Consider the following 21,008-nt stretch of genomic DNA (forward strand, 5'->3'; position numbering starts at 1 on the left):
AGAGGAGTACAAGCGAATCCACATTGCAGTTTCCAGTGCAAGAGATTGAAACGACGTATTAAAAGCCCGAGGAGAGTCTGTGTCAAAACCGCGCTGGAAGACAACCGGAGGGCTTCGTAATTGTTTTAAGAGGGCGAACCGCCTGGGTGTGTCCCGAACCCCAAACGACAAGGTCAACGTCTAAAAAAGCACCCCCATTGCAAAATCTCTCTCTCTGTTGGTTCCTATCCACACATAGGAGGGCACACATGCGTACACTCACAAACGTGCAGCGTGCACGGACCCTTCACTGTTGTTTGAGAGAGGATTTTTCTCGCTGTACGCGGGAGGAAAAATCAAGTCCGACCAATTATATCTTTTTATTAGATGAGATAAAGTTTTGCATCACCTTTTGAATCGTATTGGCTGATCTAAAAAATGAATAGATTAGATCTCTCACCCCACAGGTCTCCTAAGACCAATAGGGCTAGATCAATTTAATAGAATGGCTATCCCTAAAGAAACTCAATCCCTCTGAAAAGCCTATAAATAGGGGTCTCCTCACCTGTCATTTTCTACACCAAAATCTCTCTCTTTCTCTCTAATATTCCTCTAGGGGTTGGACACCACCCTTTGGGAAGTTCTTCTCTCTCTCTCTTCAATGTCTTATCTCTCATAAAAGAGAGATTGAGGGCACGCCCTCATAGGAGACCATTCATAGGGGCATGCCCACCCAATAGATCTAAGGTATTGAGGCTTAGATACAAATAACCTATTGATCTTATATTTGTGAAGGGGTTTAGCCAAAGTTTTCCCATATTTAGAAGATCCGAGAAAGTCCATTGATCCCATGCGCCACTAGAGGAAGAGACCCGGTGTGGGGTGTTCTAAGGCCGGTTGAGGTAATCTTCTAGCATCTTTACTTTTATGCTTTGCAGTCCATTATCTTGTATCTTCCCATAGCATAATATTATTTCCATTTATTCAATAAAAGAAAGTTGTAATTAATGGCAATAATTGAGAATCAATTTGCTTATTTATTTTTTCTTTTGAGTTGAATTTATTGTGATTTGACCATTGTAAGTATTCTAGTTAGTGTAAAAAATAAAAATTTAAAAATTAATACACCGTGCTAGATCACCTTTGTCCACCTTTTCACCAATCATCTAGCTTTGAACCCATTCTTAAATAAGGGAGGATTCAAACCTTTGACCTGCATGACATAAGAATTGAACCTCTGTCATTCCCCAATATAAGAAAAACTATGGGTTAGTACCATAATTCTAATGAGTATGGTACATACTAGAGTTTCAGGAAAAGCGTGGGTCGAACCAAAATTACTAGGATCAGCTTAGTTGGAAGGCAGTATAGGTCTAGGGAGGCACTAAATCGTAGATTCCACTAATTCGCAATGATTTTCTATTTACTTATATGGTGCTTTTGTTTTCTGGAAGTGGTGACTTCCAGATCCATCACATCTAAATGTTGTAGCACTTCCCTGTTAGATAAGGGCAAGTGTTATACAATATTTGAAAGTTACAACTTCCTTATGGATTAAAAATCACATAGAGAAGTAGAAGTGGCAGCTTCTACAACTCCACCTCCTAAGGCAAATCCAATTCTTTAGAAGATGCGGTTTCCAAAGTCAAATAGCACCAACCAGATTTTTAAAAGATTGGTGTGAAGTAATCCACGTAATCCGCCGTATCCATAAAATGTCCCAAGAGAAATTTTTGATCTATTAGCACTCAGTGAGCCATGCGAGGATAATCACCTTAGCATAATTAATCTCCACCATCCAATAAAAGGAGTGGAGGTGGGGGATGCGCATTCGGGGAAACATCACATGTGTGTTTTAGGATTGTGCTATGCTTTTTTTCTTATAATTCAAATGCTAAAGATGCAATAAAAGCCATTGTCAACCACACAAAAGTGTGAAGTAATGGGGGAGGAACATCCATCTCTCTGTCTCTCTTTCTTGTTAGGGAAAAAAACTCAAAATACAGGATTCAAAACTTTATTGGTAAAAAATACTATAATAAATCATCTTTGCATGAATCCATTACCTTTTGTTTCTTTTTTCTTTTTTTTTTAATATTAATCACGAATTTCATTGCCTCAAAAATAAGTACACTAGGAAATTACAGCCACCAACTATGATGAATCCATTAGTATATGTATCCAAAAGAAACTGCCAAACTACCAAATTGCCCAAGTTTCTCCATGAAATCCTCATGAATTTATGTTTTCTATGTACGAAATCTTTGAAAAGATATGCCCACAAAAATTTTTAGGAAATCCCCTGGATGGCCCTGTTCTCTCAAGCCCTGCTGTATAGCAGCATCTTCGCCTTCTTCAAAACCTTCTCAAACCTTCTCAAATCAACCCTCACATCCTGTTTATCCAAATACACGGTCCTAAGTGCCCCCCAACCCTTTTTATGGAGAGAAATAGGGTCTACTAACGCAGGATCATCTCTTGGGATCTCTTTGATTAGAGAACTCTCTTCTGGTTTTATCCTGTAATCAAGGTAGTGGAGATCCATGGCCACAGCTGGGTCCCCAAAGTCGTAGGAAGCTAGGCCTTCAAGCCTACCGAGAGGCACAATCTGAATCACGACAGCTCCAGCCGGCAATAACACCATGTTTGTGAGCCCGGCTCCATGCACCCCGACCATAACATCACAAGAATTCACAATTTGAGCTAACAATGTCATATTTGTGCTCCAGTTAGCCTCCACTGTCACCACCTCATAACCAAGCTTCTCACTTCGTCTCATAATTTCTTTGGCGTTCTCAAACTTCCGTGACCGACTTCGATTAATGAGAAGTAGCCTTGGCTTCCTGCCACCCTCTAAGACAACCCTCTCTCTCTCAAGAAAGTAGGCCCTCCTCAGGAGTGCTCTAAAGTCGAACATAGACTCCGTCCTCAATTCATTTGAGGATGTATTTTGGAGCTTTCCAGCATGAGTGCCGAGTTCCCGGTGAAATTCGAGGCCGGCAATCGCACTGGAGAAACAATGGACCTCAGCCTCATCTCCAAAGTTGACGGGGTCATGGCCAGAGAGTTGTTTCAGAATATGCTGAAATTTCCTGATCCACCAAATGTTCATGTCGGAAATAACAAATTGGACCTCTCTATCAAAACGGTGGGATGTAATGTAGAGCGGGACCAAAACATCCGTGAAATCGTGGAAGAGGTTGCCAGTGTATCCTCCGGTCGAGAAAATGATAGCTGGAATTTCATGTCTAACAGTGCACTTCGGAATTTTGACATAATAAGATAGATTTTCTAGAGAAGAGTTTGATGTTATGACAGAGGATTCGAAGGGTTTTACAGTGATATCTTTGACATTTTGCATGGCCGTGACATCGCCCTTTCGGACATACGGCTGGATTTTCCATGAGTTTCGGCCCACTGGAAGTCCCCATGAGGAGGGGGGAGAAGAAGTGAGGAGAAAGATGGTGGAGGAGTTGGGGTGGATCCTTATGTCTCCTTCTAGTTTGCAGATATCGAACCGTTTGTTCTTCGTGTTACAGATTGGCAATATCTCGACTGTTGGTTGGATTTCTGCCTTGAACTGTAGACCTGGGAGGGACAAAAATTTCGACCAAATAAATTCTTTCGACCCTCACAAACATATAATGCGATAGTTATTTGTTATGAAATGATTCTTTAATTCATAAAAACTGATATTCATTTATGTAAAGGGAAAACATTTGTGTTCGCAGATTGGGTATCCTAGAGTATGTTAACATCCCCAACAGTCCATTTCAACAATGGACAGTTGAGATTGTATCCATCGTTGCCGTTCATATAGAAGTTATTTGCAAATTGTAATGCTATCTAAATGTTATATACAACAAAATACAATGACACCTTTAGAACATGATAGCATATAAAAATTAATTCTGACAGTGATTTTTGTTGTTTGTTGGTGTGAATTATTAGTCCAAGAAACTTATAGGCAGTTTCACATATGTTTGTCTTTTTGAAAAGCTGGTTTTACTTTATTCAATGTAGTTTTTTAAAAATCATATGTTTTTAGCCAGAAATACCTAAAAGTTTATTAAGATTGTAAAAAAAGCAAGATTACATAACAACACACGGTATGTACCAAATAATTAAGAAAATAATATTTTCAGCAGTTTATTTGACGGAAATGAATCAAACAATATCTAATATTTGAACCATTGAGCATTCTCTAATTTCAAATAACCAATCTTTATTTCGATCAAATTTCAAATGGTCCATCAAATGACACATTGAAATAGGTTTTGAAAATTATCAGATTACACTCAGGGTTAAATGTTAAATAGTTGAATATTTAGGTGGTATTTTCTAAATATTTTTCAAAAAAAAATTTTCATCCAAACTGGCCCTTAGTCTAAAGTTTTAGATGAATAAAAATTACATACCGTAGTCTAAAGTTATATATATATATTTGAAAAATGCTGAGATTAACCCACAAACTCATATGAACATATATGTCCATATAGGTCCAATGGCCCAGATTGAATCTAGGTCGACCTAACGGTCACGACCTCATTTCGTATTTGACTTTGAATGTTTTTTATATCACTCCAAATAACTTGAAATTTTATGCATCTATTCTTCAAAAATAGAAGAATCTGATAAAAATATCAAAAAAATAATTTGTGAGAACTAAATTGACCAAAATACCCCTAAATTATTTCGAGCATAGTTTGGTCAATTTATATTTTACAAATCATTTTAAAATGTTTTTATTAGGTGCATATTGATAAGAAGAATAAACGAAGAAATTTTCAAATTATTTGGATTCGTAGAAAAAATATTAAAATTCAAATGCGAAATGAGGTCGTGATCCTCAGATCGGCCCAGATTCAATTGGGCCGTTGGACTCATATGTTCATATGAGCTAGTGGGATAATTGGCCTAGATTTAATCTGGGCCGCTAAACTCATATGTTCATATGAGCTAGTGGGCTAATCTCAGCATTTTCATATATATATATATATATATATATATATATATATATATATATATATTAGCCCAAATTCAATCTGGGCCGTTGGACTCATATGTTCATATGAGCTAGTGGGTTAATCTTCGTATTTTCATATATATATATATATATATATATATATATATATATATATATATATATATATATATATATATATATATATATATATATATATATATATATATATATATATGTGTGTGTGTGTGTGTGTGTGTATGTATGTATGTATGTATGTATGTATATCAATCTGGGCAGATCTGATAGTCACGGATGTCCAGTAGTGCTTGAATTTTTTTTCTACAAATCCAGATTACTTAAAATTTTAGGTGTGTGTTCTTCTCATCAGGCGCACCTAATAAAAATATAAAAAAAATTTATTCGTAAAAAAAACTAAAATACCCCCGAATATTTTCAGGGGCATTTTGATCAATTTATTTCATATAAAATATTTTTTTGATATTTTTTGAAGATTCATCTATATTTTTTGAACACACGTCTAAAATTTAAAGGGGTTTGGGTTTGTAGAAAAAAAATAACATTTAAACACTACCGGACATCCGTGATCGTCAGATCGGCCCAGATTCAATCTAGGCCGTTGGGCTCATATGTTCATATGAGCTAGTAGGCTAATCCCATTTTTTTCAGATATATATATATTTAAAGATATTCTAAACTTCACAACCCTTTAAATTACAAAGGTTCAATATAGAGAGAACTGTGAAGGGTGGATTTATTAATTTTGTTGTCTATGTTTTAAAAAAATTACTTTTTTGAAGCAAATTTGTAAATATTACTACAAGACAAATGGTATTTTTGTCATCTCCATAGGGGGTAAAATTAAAATTTTAAATAAAGGACAAAGCGACTCTACAAATAAAGTTTTAGGACACTAACTTTCAAAATGTTTTTGTATTTTTTTTTAAATTTCAAATTTACCCTTACTTCATGATAAAGTTACCTATTTAAATAATTTTTTATTAAAGAAATAATGATTGTTTTGATAAATTCACCCATCACAGCCCTTTCTAATCTGAACCTTTGTATTTTGAGGGATTGTTAACTCGAAACAAACCTATATATATATATCTATATATATATAAAGTTTATATAAGGTGTCAACCTTATACTATTGAAGTAAGGCCACCTCAAATTCCTTTAGAGCAAAGTATTTTGATGTTAGAAAACCCCCCAATTTAATCATATTGACCTCAAGATATATGGATATGAAGAGAAAAAGAATTTAAGCCTTAAAAATAATGCATATTGTAATAAATTAATTGCACCGTCTATTTTCAAAAAATTTAAGCATTTATAGTTCTGCTCATGGGAGCTCTAAATTTCATAACTAAAATTTCATAACTAGAGATGAAAACTAGATTTTCAAGCCATCATTAGCTTTCTAACAACATAAATATATCTCTAGTAAAATCTCAGAGGTTCTTCTTACTTTTATAGTAGAAAGATGGTGCCGCATACAATGCCTCACCCAAATAGGGCGCATGCCAAAACAATTTTAGATTCCCACTAGAGCATTTCATCAGTTCACTCCAAAACCCAACCCAGCAGATTTTTTTGGCTCTCAATTTTTTGGAATATAACTTTCTAAACCTAGCGACCAACTCTAAAAACAATGAAAGAAATAATAAAAAAAAAAATCCAATTGTTTTTTAAAAAATAGTGATTCGACATTTTTTAGACGAAAAATTATGGCTCCTTTGCCAGAGGGTGTAAATGTGCAGCGTGGTCCCTCCTGGAAAATATGTTTTTTGTGCTAACCTTCGCTTATTTATCTCACACTACATTTTTGTAATCCACCCGAAACATGTAAAACTAGGGTTGACAAAACCCATGTTATTTTAGTGGGGCCATGTGAAAAATCTTTGGTGCATTAATAAAACATGATCTGCCGGACTAGCCCAAAAAGTTCCCTCCACATTATTGGATGCTAATTATTGTCATTAGAATATATTAGTTATTGTTATTAAGCTGAATAGGTCAATCAGGTGGTGACAGAAGGTCCTTTCCCAAAACCTACCAAAAGAAACAAAGAAAAAGAGTAAAATAATATGAATCAAAGCATAATTTTCACAAACTACATGATTGGGTAGTTAAGCATATATATATATATATATATATATATATATTTATTAATGCATGTATACCATGTTGTGATGAGGTGGGAGAATCCCCTTCTTCAACCTTCTTAGAGGTGGGAGGATCCCCATCTTCAACCTTCTTACTTACATTCTCCACCTGCAAATTCACTGCAATAAAAACCTCACCAAATTAGCATCTTCCCTTATGATATGGTGTCAATTACAAAAGCAGCCTCAAAGAAACTAACAATGCCAATTGTCAGCTGAAAGTTTTTATCAAATTGCTATTAAAATTTAATAAAGAGATTGTATATTATGAGATCATTTATTTTTGATAGAAAGACATCATAATTGTTTCTAGCCATTCGATATGAAATTCAATAGATTAAAGTGTGTCACAATATTCAAGAAATATTACTTTAGACATTATGTTCAATTAACATATCCTCAACTGCCTAATTTCACATGCAACGGTCAATAACGATTGTGATCTTCTTGTTCAAAAATAAATACTCATTGTATACATTTTCATTTGTTAAAGTTACTTCAAACCCACAAGAAAAACATTCGGAAAAACTTCAAACCCAAAAAGTTAGTATGATCCTACTACCTTCCCATTAAATGCACCTTCACTTATCAAAAATGATATTAGTCTAACAAAATTACGGTATACACATTATCGTTCTAGTATTGCAATTTATCGCACCATTTCTATCAACATAATGGTCATTGTTAAGTTTTTTAATCACTTCCAATGCATTGTAATTATCAATTGAAACAAATTTACGAGAGAGAGAATACCCAATACTATAGACGGAGAATTCAAGTTGAGAACAAAAATGTTTCATGAAGATCATCGAAAAGTTTGACACACTCATGGGAAGCACAAGAGGAAATTACAGACATAAAACTTTCTATTTGGGAAAATTGAAATAAACTTTAGAAAAGCGAAAATAACATCAAAACGCAAATAAAAAGCAAGGGAATTCAAACTAGATTATAACAAAACTGGAATCTCACACTTTTTTCGAGAATGAGGTTGGGGTCGTGGTGGTAGTACTACCCGAGTCTAACTTAAAAGGCAGTGGCCTCCATTCTCATTAACAATTTCAAAAATTCGAACTCTTTGCAAAATGGGATAAGGGCCTGTAATTGATCTACCTAAAAGAAAAAACATCTCTCTCTCTCTCGAACCGAAAGTATAATGCAAGAAGGAACTTACAGTTAGGTGAAGGAATCTGATGGGATTTGAAGAGAAGGGAGAGGTAACAGAAAGAAAGAAGAAGGAATCCCATGGATAATGCACCATAGCCCAATTTGCTGGGTTCATGACGACTGAAACTACTGAACAAAAGCTTCATATCTGTAACTCTCTGTGACAATGGACTCCACTGTTATGAACGGGCTTTTATACTGGCATCTTGGTTTTCCTTGCTTGCCCATCTCTTATTATAGTTGTCATTTCCTTTTAAAAAGCAAGGATTTTCATACCTTTTGACTGTCTCAAATGTGCACATGTATAGTTCCTGTGTTATTTGTCGGATGCATCTCAGAGTAATTGGTGAATCCCAAGATTTTTCTCTTGCAGTTATAAATAATATTGGATCTCTCTCTCTCTCATGCAAAGTTGTAAACATGCCTCAGGTTTTAATTGTTTAAATTTTAATAATGCTCAGGTTTTAAGTGTTTAAATTTTGACATTCCTTTTGGGATGAAGTTTCTATAGGCCTAGGATTTATGGAAATAAAATAAAGCCTCACCTCAATTCCTCATCCGGAGAGCACTTTAGCCATTGGAAATCTTCATGAAGGGTCTAAAATCAATTTCCAACACCAATAATAAAATTTGAAACTCAAAAATAGTACAGATCTTACGGTTCTATTAACATTTATTTTTAGGGAGGAATGGATGGTCTAGATGATTTGTTGCAATATACCCTTTTTTTAAAACTTAAAATCCTACCTTGTTTCACCACTATAATGTTCAAGTTGAGATAATCAATTTAAAGGTTTTTCAACACTTGAATTATAATTTTGGATGAGTTATAAGATGAAGCTTTACATATTTTGATAGGGCTTCCTTTTGGCATTTAGAATGGACGGAGTACCATAATCCCACCTTAATAAGACAACGAGGTTGCAACCAATTCGTTGGATGACATGAGCATTAATATATAATCTAAATAACTACGTGAATTCAACTACCTCAAAAATATATAAAAAATATGTGAATTGACTCATGCTTAAAGATTACCATCACAAATCTGGTGTAAAGTTTGCATCGTTGAAAATAGAGTCCACTAGAAAGGCGATTTTTATATCCACCCATTGTTCCGTCAAAATAAAAAGGGAAATTTATGTACAAACAGCAATTCTTTTGCGGAATTATGATTTGGTCCATATTTTGAAATTTTGATGTTGGGATCCTATATTTTTCAAATTTTCCTTTTATTTATTTTTACCTCCAGTTCAATGTTGAAAATATTGAGCCCCTTTTTTACTTTCTTGGTAGTTTCTTGTGTAGTATGATGCTCCCGTTATTAGGCCGACAAATCTCTAGGGCAGTCCGGTGTTAGAGATATCAAAATGTCATATACGTAGCTTATTTTTATTTTCTTTTGGAATATACTAGTCTAATATATCCAATATCAAGCTGTATTTAAACGTAATATACATATATATATATATATGATTGGGTCAGTTCAAAAGCTCTAACATTAAACAAGCCGATACTCTACTTCTTTTAAATTAACAATGTCTCAAATATCATGCATTCTTAGTGGCACTCCACGTTACCAAATAATTATTGCACGTATGGTCATGGTCCTATATAGCAAAAGGAAAAATTTGACGATCCGACATTAACAATAATGGATCAACCCAATTTTATACTCGTTTAATAAAACGCAGTTTGATGTATACTTTAATAAAAAGTGCTATAAGGTAGTCTGATGTTTTTGATATTGGACCGACCAAAAAATAGGTCATTCTTACTTGGTCGGTCCAATATTTATAGCAAGATTTGAAATATCGACAATCTAGATCGGAATCGTTTGATCCGGATTGAATTTCACACTAGACGAACTGGATCTCCATATATGTCAGGATTGGCCCAATCCACCCCTTGGATCGCAAACTCTACTTTTGCACTTCGGCGATTCTCTACAGTAGGATCGTTGATCCACAGGGAAAAAGAAATTGCAACCCTTCATTCTCCTTTTTGTTATTGGAATCTCCATTTTGCAGCAGTATTGGGGCCAATAATAGATCAATGCCTTCTCATCTATAAAAACAACATTTGATGACCACAAAATCAAAAGAGAAATCAGTTCCCCATTTTTTTTTCAAATTTTTAGGTGAAAAATCAACATTTTTTCCTAGTTTATCATAGCAGTCCACCACAAATTGAATTTTGCTACGATTGCTTCATGTTTTTTGTTGTAATTTTGTTTGGGAGAAATTATGGATACGTTCCCAAAATGAACTTTATAGACATTCTACCTCCCAATACTTTTAGCATCACACCCATAACCCAGTTATTATTTTTTCTTATTTTTTGCCTAGCTAAAAAGTCAATGTTTTAAAGACTGAACTACCTATACCCTACCTATTAAATCTCTCTCTCTCCCTCTCTCTATCTCTCTACCCGCCCTCTCTCCCTTTCTCTCTCCCTCTATCTCTATACTCACCCTCTCTCCCTCTCTCTCTCTCTACCTACCGTCTCTTTCTCCACCCAATTTCAGTCTCTCTTTCTCCCCTCTCTCTCCCTCTACCCGCCCTCTCTGCCCCTCTCTTTGTCTCTCTATACCCACCCTTCCTCTCTCTCAAAGGTAATAAAAAAGAAAAACGCACAATGTGGTGTATCTAGCCCGAAAAATTATTTCGGGTTCCTGTGATTGTTTGAAGGTATTTTTCAATACTTATATCCTCGATGCGAAAAAGGAGAAATATTTTCACAACCTAGATCCGCAGGTACCAAAATTCATGTGGACTACAGAAGTCCTAGGACAATAAGCCTTGATCCAAAAGTGAAATTTCTAAAAGATTCAGAATGGCCCAAGAATGTTCAAGATCATGCCTAAGGGTCTCTTGATAATACCTTCGAAGTTTCATCGCGATCCGAGAAGTTGAAGGCAGTGCAGATGAAGACACAGTTTTGGAAAATCGACCTCTATCGCCCAGAAACTGAACCTTATAACTACAGCCCTATCACCGGAGTGTCAAATGATCGTGGGACTATCACTATTAGATCCAGAACATCCAAAAATCCCTAGAGACCAAGTTTCAGCTTGATTGGATATTTATGGACCAAATTATGGCCAAATTATCCAAAACAAGTAGGTCACACGCTATTACTATGTACCCTCAGTGAACCAGTTTCCATTAATGAAAACTGTGCTTTTAGGTTTTGGGCTGAATTTTGAAAGCCCATATCTCTCTCGTTCGAGGTCGGATCAAGCTAAAATTTTGAGAGCATGTTCGTCTCTTGAACCCGAGCATTTCGATATGTGGCACCACCCATGTCGTAGCCCGAACCGAGATAAAAACAAGAGAGAAGATTGCGATCCAAGGCAATGTTGCAGATTTTTCAGTAGAACAATACCTCGATCGAGCCACCACATCACAACACTCGCACTTCGGATCGGCCCAAAACCAGACCCATTACGAGCAAGAGGTCAAAGGCTTCATCTAAACCGAACCTCGCACGTGATAGACGGTCAAAATCGACACACGATGAGTACGAAGTTGTTGTAATTTCTGGCCACCAAAACTCAAATTTGGAAAATGGTCGTTCGGACACCAAATCAATTCATGTTCGTCGCCAAATGCTCATGACGACATGCTCGTCAAAATATAGTGAAGAAATAGTAGAAAAACACTGAGCAACGGGCGTAATCTTGAATCAAAGATCGCATGTTTCTTATGATCTTTACATCTCATGATCGTGGACCAAGAGTCCGATCCATAGCTCAAAATGGATACCAAAACAACCATCTTCACCAGCTGATCAAGAAAAGTATAATCTTTTGATCGGATGAAAATCGGAAGGACCCTGGACGGACATCAGATGATTACAAAGGTTGCATGGCCATGACAGGGACGTAATTGAAATTCCATCATTTTTCCCTTAATTTCTTAATTTTCTTTAATTCATTAAATTCCTATTTTTCAACAATTAGGTTAAGATTTGAGCATCCACCCACATTTGGACTTAAACTCTTTATAAGCATGTAAAGCTCACATGTAAAAGGACCCCTCTTGATCAATTGAAAATAGGCTTTTACTTCAGTTTTTGTGTCACGGTTTGGAGATAGATAGAAGTTCTAGGTGGGTACCTTTGGGCATTAAAGGTAATTTTCTCTCTCCTCTCTTCTTTCTCTCATTCTCTCTTCTTCTTCTCTCTTTCTCTCTCTCTTCTTTCCTTCTCTCTTTCTCTCTCTTCTTCCTCTCTCTTCTTTCTCTCTCTTCCTTCTCTCTTTTTCTTTTTTTCTCTCTTTTTTTCCTTTCTCTCTCTTCCTTCTCTCTAATTCTTTCCTTTCTCTCTCTTCTTCTTTCCTTTCTGACTCTTCTTCTTTCCTTTCTCTCTCTTCTTCTTTCCTTCGTTGTTTTTGTTTCTTTCTTTTCTCTCTCTACTTCTTTCCTCTCTCTTCTTCTTTCCTCTTTCCCTCTTTTCTTCCTCTCTTCTCTCTCTATGTCTGGCACAACGGGGTATATTGCCATGTGTGTTTTCTCTCTATTTGGCATGGTAGAGTACACTGTCATGCACTTTTTTCTCTCTCCTCTCTCTGTCTGACATGGCAGAGTACACCGTCGTGCACATTTTCTCTCTATCTGGCATGACAGAGTGCACCTTCGTGCGTGTTTTATTTCTCTCCTCTCTCTTTCTGACACAATAGAGTACATCAGCATGTGCATTTTCTCTCTCCTCTCTCTCTATCTGGCATGACGGAGTACACCGCTGTGCATGTTTTCTCTCTCTGTTTGGCACGACGGGATACACCACTGTGCGTATTTTCTCTCTCTTCTTTCTCTTCTCTTTCTCTCTTTTGCTTGCTTGACCGAAGTGTAGGCTGAGCCTTATGCTATCGTGTTAGTCTTGCCGTCGAGCAGTCTAGACGCCGCACTGGTCTAGTCACCGCGCTTGTCTAGCTGTCGCGACAGACTAACCGTCGTGCAGGTCTCGTTGTGGTGCCAATCTTACTGTCGTGCCAGTCTTGTCGTTGTTCCAATCTTGCCATCGTGCCAGTCTTACTTCCGAGCAGTCTAGCCACCATGCCGGTCTAATGACCGTGCCCGTTTAGCTGCTGCATCAGATCTGCCATCGTGCGAGTTTTGCCGCTATGCCAGTCTAGTCGCCATACTTTTTCTTTCTCTTTCTCTTCTCTTCTCTCTTTTCTTCTCTTCTCTTCTCTCATTCTTTTCGTCTCTTCTCCCTTTTGGAAGGTTTAGCGAGAGCCAAGCGTTACCTTCACCCTCTCTCATCCCTTTTCTTCTCCCTCTCTCTAAACCAAATATTGTTTTCTTTCTTTTTCTCTAAAGGATCTGGGTGAAAAACAAATCAGCCTTCATCCCTCTTTTCTTTATTTTCTTCCAAAAATATATTTTACCTCTGAAGGATCTGGGTGAAAAAAAATCCATCCTTCATCTCTCTTTCCTATTTTTCTGAAGTGTTGGGTGAAAGCCAAACCAGCCTTCGGTCCTTTGTTCTCTTTTTTTCCAAGATCACATTTTATCTCTGAAGAGAAAGCCAAACCTGCCTTCGTCACTCCTTTCTTCTCCTTTTAAAAATACTTTTCTATGAAGAGTTGGGTGAAAGTCAATCCAACCGTCACCTCTTCTTTCTCCTTCTTCTAAAATACTTTTCTCTGAAGAGTTAGATGAAAGCCAAACCAGCCTTCATCTCTTTTTTCTCCCTCTATCCCCTTCTCTTTCTTTTTCTCCTCTCTAAAATTGTCTTCTCTCTAATGTCCTTTCCTCCATCTAACCCCTTTTCCCTTAAGATAGGCACTAAGAGTCCCTCGTCAAAGAGACACCATAAGCTTGTCGAATTGACATGGACTCCATTAAGTTATTTTTTCCAATTTCTTTTGAGTACACACGCACGTGTATGCTCATCCTATGACAAGGTGGGGTCAACTGACCCACTTGTCTGTATTTTAATGTATGTGTGTGGTTGCAGGAAGGAAGAAACAGGTCAAGGGAGGCGATTCCAAAGTGGCCATAGGCCAGAGGGCATTCCACGTGATCTAAGAGGGCGCCCACGCAAGTAGCCCAAGTGTGTCACGGACCCAAGTGAAGTGAGTCCCGCCTCACGACCCAAATTTCTCCCTCACCGATTGGTAGTCCTACACGCATTTCCTTTATGCGGTTCCCGAGAGAGTAGTCTCAGGTCTTGGGTCCATCTCGAACCCAGAGCCATGCCACCAGGTCATCCCGACTCGGAAGGCGAGATCGAGGCATCTAACCAGCTTGGCGACTCCACTGGGGACACACTACCCCATAGTCGGATCGTCCTTATTTGGCTTTCCTTTATTCTATTTCCTGTTCACTAACACACACATGTCTTCGAGGTTGGTCAACTCCTTCATCCGAGTTGGGGATTTTCTGATCCACACACTCGTGAGTCCGTTTCAAGAACAGGTTCCACGAACCTCGTTCTCGACCTTCCTTTTAAGTGTTGACCTTATGTCATGCTCCCAGGTCCTAACTTGGATTGGAGTGAGGAGGAACCTAAAACTCGCTCACTCCCTATCTCCTAGCCTTAGTGGATCCTCCACCAATGCACCTCGCATGGGTGGCGCATCTGCCACCACACACCACATGCACCCAACTACCGACAAGTCACTTACCGATCCCACTGCTCGGGGCAACCGAAAGGTTGTCCCTTCCATTCCTACACATGGTAGTCCAGCTGCCAGTGCTCTTCTGGGTCACCGTAAGGCCACCCCCCACTCTCAGTCACATCGGGCCCCTGTAACAAGAGGCTCGACACATAGAGGAGGAGGCCCTAAGGCCACCACCTCCAACACATGCACCAGGGCTTGTGGTCCATCCACTCCAGCCACATCTCAGGGCAACCCTCAGGCTGCCTCGAACCACCGTCCAGGTTCAAGTCCCTTAGACCCAGCCCTGCATACCTTCTGCTTATATATCGCACTATTCGGGGCAGCCCACTGGTTCCGCTTAGCCGAGTACTTGAGAGATGAACCCCTCGTCGTCCCTCCCAGCACATGCCTTCTCACTCTTTGAGGGGTGGTCACAAGGCTATTCCCTCACAAATACATGCGCGCGGTATTCGGCCTCCAAAAGCCAGACCTACTGCTCGAGCTCGGTTTGATCCCCAGGTCACTCGGAACCCTTCTGCAAGTGGTACACATGTGCCACCCCCACAGGCAACTCCAAGATCCCGATTGAAAGGTCATTGTCAGCTATCTCCTCCCTCGTTTGTCCCTTCTCCCCCCGTCGAAATGCTCAAGACCTGATACTCAAAGGTCTTCCTTAAGAGTACCCTCTTGTCGTACCCTCTTCAGACCGGCTCTACATTTGGAGCTCAAAAAAGAGCTCGGGGTAAGGCTCCCTTGGGTGATGAAGTCTTCCATCCCTCGTCTCTCCCCAAGCCAAGACAGAGGCCCGAGTTGACTCCTGTTTCTGGCTCGTATCCCTTGCCTCATCTCATGGAGACCGCCCAGTCATGTTTGAAAAAAGCAGACTATTCTCAATCACGATCCCAATCTCGATTCTAGAGGGAAGTATACCAGAGCCTGAGAGCCAAACATGACTGAGGCATGTGAATAGTGTCAAGAAAGAAACCAAGACACTCAGAGCAGGCAATCCTGTTGATCCCCTGGCCGAGAACCCCTTTTATCCACTACAGGCCGCAGCAAAACCCTAAGTGGGAGTGCTTGAATTCTGCATGGTTGACAATGTCGTAGGAGACTACCCAACCTTACACCCCTTACGGTCCCAAGACCATCGCGAATCGGTTTTGACCAGATTGGCCTACAAAGCTCGAGCTCAGTCGGGGCATGTTGAACCCCTGCTAACCGATCTACCACACCCAGTTCGGTAGGTACGCGAGACCCCGACCTCACAAGAGATCAACCTCCCTGAAGAAACAGTCAACTTGATGGTTGTTGAGGAACCCAACGATGATCAAGAAGACCGTATAAATCGGTTTTAAGACATGATGCATAGGATGATGGAGAAGATTGAGCTAATGGAAGGTACCTAGCTCCTTGGGAACTCATCTCATCAGGAAGCCAATTCTCCTCATCTAGCTGATCTGGTCCAAAGGCGGCCACCTCCTTCGCATGACCATTCTTCCTCTCAGCAGGTATCATAAGCCGACATCGATGCCATGGTCACCCACAGCTTGCGGGGCAGACAGATCCCAGGCTTCCAAGATACAACCTTGTATCAGAAGCCCTATCCCTCTTATATCGACCAACTCCCGTTTCCCCCTAATTACCATAAGGGGAGACTCCCGTTCTTCAACGGCACACGTTCACCACATCAGCATATCACCCACTTCTATTCAGCATGTCAAGAGACAGTAGTTGATGGGAGGATTCTTCTCCGTCTGTTTGTTGAAACTCTTGACGGACCAGCATTCAAGTGGTATGCACGACTTGCCCCGAACTCAGTGCAGAGCTGAGAAGAAATGGAGCACTTGTTCTACAAGCGCTTCTATGAAGTTGAAAGAGAAGTCCAGACCATTGAGCGTCTCACATTAACCCAGGGCCCAGATGAGCCAGTTGATCAATTTATCGCAAGATGGAAAGATTTGGTTGTGCACCAAGCTATCCCCATGCTTAAAATTGATGCGATCCAACATGTGTGCGGCAACATGCGGCCGAAAATCTCCTTGCACGTTGAGGCGTCAAACCCGACTTCTATATCGGATCTGATCTCCAAAGCAATCTAGATAGAGAGCCTCCTTAAGCATCATGGCAAACTTCAAACCCAATCGTCAAATGGGGAAACCAATCGAAGAACTAGCAATGTTCATCCCAATTCTCGAGAAAATCAACAGAAAGGAAAGATCAATGTCGTTGTCACTGTATCTGACCCCAAGAAAGCTTCACCTCAAACTCTTGAGTTCTCCAAGGGGATGAACCCTGCAAATGCTTAAGAGAAACCTCAGACAAGCCAACAAAACCCCAGTCTTACAATAAGGTGCCTCCACCTCAGAACCTCTACGGAAATGACTACTGGGTGGAGCAGAAAAAGAAAGTCTACAGCTTCGATAAGGAGTGGGTCCTGACCTCACTCCGAATGTTGATAGAGCAACAAATTATCATCTTTCCTGAAAGGAAAAAGCCATAAGATGTTGATTTCGTCACTCACAAGAATTATTGTGTCTATCAGAGAATGTTGGGGCACGCTGCTCAGGATTGCTTCACTCTCAAATATCACATCGAGGCTTTAATCCAGAAGGGTTAAATACAACTCGATAGTCTCAAGAAGGCATTCGGGGCAGTTGAGGCATCTCACGTGGTGACAGTTCAAGAAGAAGACAAGCAAGAATATCATCTTGATGAACTAACACCAGACCTTCTTCAGGTGTTATTTTGTATGATGCTTTAAGTAGAGATCATTGCACCAAAGCCATCAAGACAGCCCAGACACCTCGCTCGAGGAACTGAGAACCTCTGGTGCCCATATCACAAGATACGAGGTCAGATTTAGAGGGGTGCTTCGGCTTCCATGCAATAGTTAGAGAGAAAGTACAAGGAGGACACATCACTGACACTATCTCAGGGAATGACGTTCGAACCACCGGGCTGCCAATGCAAGAAGTCACTTAGACACAGACCTCCTGTGAGAGTGCACCACCTGAGCCTTCTAATCCTGACGATCCCTCAACTTCCCTACCATGGCAAGTCTATCGAGGACAAAACAGAATGAAGTTTATGAAGAGGGAGGTTGTTCGCCAAGCAAGGCCAGCCCTTAAGCTTCGTGAACCTGGTCAACCTACGGCCATTCACAAAAATGGTAAAAGGAGAAGAGTACCTAGGGCTGCCCACCAAAAGAGGAAACTCCCTCAATCTCAGACTAAGGTTTAATTCCTCAAGCCCCTTCCTCCGTTGTCAATCCTGCAGGATTTCTTCCCTGACTCAGTCGCTTTCACTGACCAAGACCCACAATCTAAGCAAGAGGGCATTTTTGAGCCTTCCTCTGCTCAGGTTCCCAACATGTTTGATAAGAGTTATGCTATTAAAAGCACCCTCTAACGGTCTAAGCCGGGTGAAGACCTAAAAGATTCCCTACACACGTCCAATTCCATCGATGACACTAAAAGCTACCCAGATCGTCCAATCTAAGTGACGACCATAAAAACTCTCCCCCCCATCTTCTATTCTCGACTCTTCTAACCCTTCTTCTTCTTCTAATACGTCTTCTATAGGCTCAACTCCCCAAACTTTGAGGCTCTTGACAAAGAGCTGAAAAGTTGCAACATTAGCAAGCAGCATTGAAAATAGCTAAAGAAGTCGGTGGCCCAAGCAGCTGGGTTCCTGACAGTTGCGACCACTTGGCATCTAGAGCCAATACAAAGCCTCCTCCACTATTGAGGAGCTCCTCAAGCAACACAGGAATCCCAAGGCCAAGGGAACCCAATGGTCTCCTAAGCCCGACTTGGAGCAGCGGCTGAAAGAGTCAAGAGGGCAGAGCTTCCATTCTCACGAAGCATGCCACATGGTGCAGATCTTTGAAGTAATGGCCAACACTGACCCAATCGATCTAAGGTCAAGCAAGAAGTTACAATTGTTCATGCAGAAATCGAGACTCTTGAAATACCCTAGTCTGCCACTCATCTCATACCCTAACACATCGACCAATCCACCACTCCTTGGGTACCCGAGACCATCATTGGTTCCATACACCCAACCATCTCCAAACCCTCAACCTCTGCCTTGATCTCACTCTCCAGGTTGGGATGACCTAGTGGCACATGTCTCGGGTTTCAAGGAGAACCCTGGACTTGAGACCGCTCTCTTGGGAACCTCATTAGAAACAAGGCAGGTATACTAACCGATGAGAGAGTAATTTAACGTGAGACGGGACACACCTCACCTGGGTCCGTGACTCCATCAGGCTAACTCACATGAGCACCCTCTTAGATCACGACGGAAAGCCCCCCAATCCTTCAACTGGTTCGAAATCACCTCCCTTGACGTGTACTCTCCTATTTCTGCAATCACACACACATGGTTAATTTTACAAGACAAATGGGTCGAGGGACCCTGCCTTATCTTTGGACGAAGGCACACATGTGTGCACATTCGAATGAAGAAAGGGAAGGAATGAGATGAAGATGGGGGTGATAAGAGGAGAAGGGAGAAATAGAATAGAGGGAATATAAGAGAAGAAATAGAAATTTGATCAGGTGGCTACACTGAGACAGTATTTAGATCGGCACGGTAACTCAGATCGGCACGACTACAATACTACTCGACGACAAAACCAACACCTACCAGCCTAACATAATGGCTAACCTGTCGTCGCAGCAAGATGGGCATAGTAACTCAGACTGGCACGGCGGCAATACTACTCGACGACGGGAGTTCCATAACAGTGCTAGTCTTAATGTCCCCTGGTCAAATGAAAGAGAAAAGAGAGGAAGAAGAGAGAGAAGAAAGGAGGAACATAAAAAAAAGAGAAAAGGGAAGAGAGAGAAAAGAGAAGAGAAGAGAGAAGAAGGAAGAGAGAAAAGAAAAGAGGGAAGAAAGAGAAAAGAGAAGAGAATAGAGAGAAAAGAGAAGAGGAAAGAGAGAGAAAAGAGAAGAGAAGAGAGAAGAAAGAGGAGAGAGAAAAGAGAGATCATAACGAAGAGAGGGAAAAGAGAAGAGAAAGAAGAGAGGGAAAAGAAATGAGACAAAGAAAAGAGAAGAGAAAGAAGAAAGAGGAAGAAGAGAGAAGAGAGGGAAAAAAAGAAAAAAGAGAAGAGAGAAGAGAAAAGAGAGAGAAAAAAAAGAGAGAAGAGAGAAAAGAGAGATGAGAAAGAGGAAAGAAGAGAGAGAATAATAAAGAGAGAAAGGAGAAAGAAGAGAGAGAAAGAAGAGAGAAAAGGAAGAAAGGATAGAGAAAGGGGAGAGAAGCATGGACGACAATGGGGTTCTGCCGTCCATGACATAGGAGAGAAAAAGTGGGGAGAAGCATGGATGGCGATGAGTTCCATCGTCCAGGATAGAGAAGAGAGGGAAAGAGAGAAAAAAAAAGAGAGCATGGAATGTGATAGGCTTCATTGTCCATGACAGGAGAGAGAGAAAGAGAGAACATGGACAACGATAGGTTCCACCGTCTATGTCGAGAGAGGAAAGAGAAAACATGGAGGGCGATAGGTTCTGCCATCCATGACGAGGGAAAGAAGGAAAGAGAAAACATGAACAACAATAGGTTCCACCATCCATGATGAGAGAAAGAAGGAAGGAGAAAATATGGACGGCGATAGGTTCCGCTATCCACGATGAGAGAAAGAAGGAGAAAACATGGACGGCAATAGATTCCATCGTCCATGATGAGAGAGAAAAGGAAGGAGAAAACATGGATGGCAATGACGAGAGAAAGTTGGAGAAAACATGGATTGCAATAGGTTCCGGTATCCATGAGGAGAGAGAGTAGGGAGACAGAAAAAAAGACATGCATGATGATAGGCATTGCCGTGTATGTCAGAAAGGACTCAAACATGACCCGGCCCGCCACGTGGGAAAGAGCCCGATTCAATATCCTTGTTAGAGAATAGGGAAAGAAATATTACGCATGGCGATGGGCATCGTCGTGCTCGACATGAGGGAGAAGGAACTTAAATAGAGGCCCGGCCCACCACTCGAGTTAAGGCCCAGCTCACTGTGTATATTCCAAAGATAAGAAAAGAAGGTGGACGTCATGCTTGGTGATGAGTATCACCGTGCACGATTGGAGAGG

At 40.2% G+C, this 21,008-nt stretch overlaps 1 protein-coding gene and 1 long non-coding RNA gene across 2 annotated transcripts; both read right to left on the reverse strand.

Annotated features, from left to right (window-relative positions):
* Positions 1-2,027: 2,027 nt before the first annotated feature.
* LOC18433845 (alpha-1,3-arabinosyltransferase XAT3) lies at positions 2,028-8,463 on the reverse strand. Its single transcript, XM_020667089.2, has 3 exons — positions 8,306-8,463; positions 7,150-7,251; positions 2,028-3,567 (listed from the first exon to the last, which is right to left on the reverse strand). The coding sequence occupies exons 1-3, from the start codon at positions 8,442-8,444 to the stop codon at positions 2,300-2,302; spliced, it is 1,509 nt and encodes a 502-aa protein (XP_020522748.1). The 5' UTR covers positions 8,445-8,463; the 3' UTR covers positions 2,028-2,299.
* Positions 8,464-9,874: 1,411 nt separating this feature from the next.
* LOC148779066 (uncharacterized) lies at positions 9,875-20,442 on the reverse strand. Its single transcript, XR_016046901.1, has 3 exons — positions 19,580-20,442; positions 19,153-19,275; positions 9,875-10,365 (listed from the first exon to the last, which is right to left on the reverse strand). It is a non-coding gene; the product is annotated as an uncharacterized LOC148779066 (long non-coding RNA).
* Between the last annotated feature and the right edge of the window lie 566 nt (positions 20,443-21,008).

The sequence above is a fragment of the Amborella trichopoda genome, chromosome 13 (genome assembly GCF_054954075.1).
Source record: "Amborella trichopoda isolate Santa Cruz 75 chromosome 13, AtrichopodaSantaCruz75HAP2 v2.0, whole genome shotgun sequence".
Classification (NCBI taxonomy): domain Eukaryota; kingdom Viridiplantae; phylum Streptophyta; class Magnoliopsida; order Amborellales; family Amborellaceae; genus Amborella; species Amborella trichopoda.

Excerpts from the sequence above, each read along its gene's own strand:
- LOC18433845 (XM_020667089.2), bottom strand. The coding sequence starts at position 8,444 with ATGAAGCTTTTGTTCAGTAGTTTCAGTCGTCATGAACCCAGCAAATTG. Across the intron at positions 7,252-8,305 it reads TCAGATTCCTTCACCTAACT|TGAATTTGCAGGTGGAGAAT; the intron begins GTAAGTTCCTTC and ends TTTTTATTGCAG. Across the intron at positions 3,568-7,149 it reads TCCCACCTCATCACAACATG|GTCTACAGTTCAAGGCAGAA; the intron begins GTATACATGCAT and ends TGTCCCTCCCAG.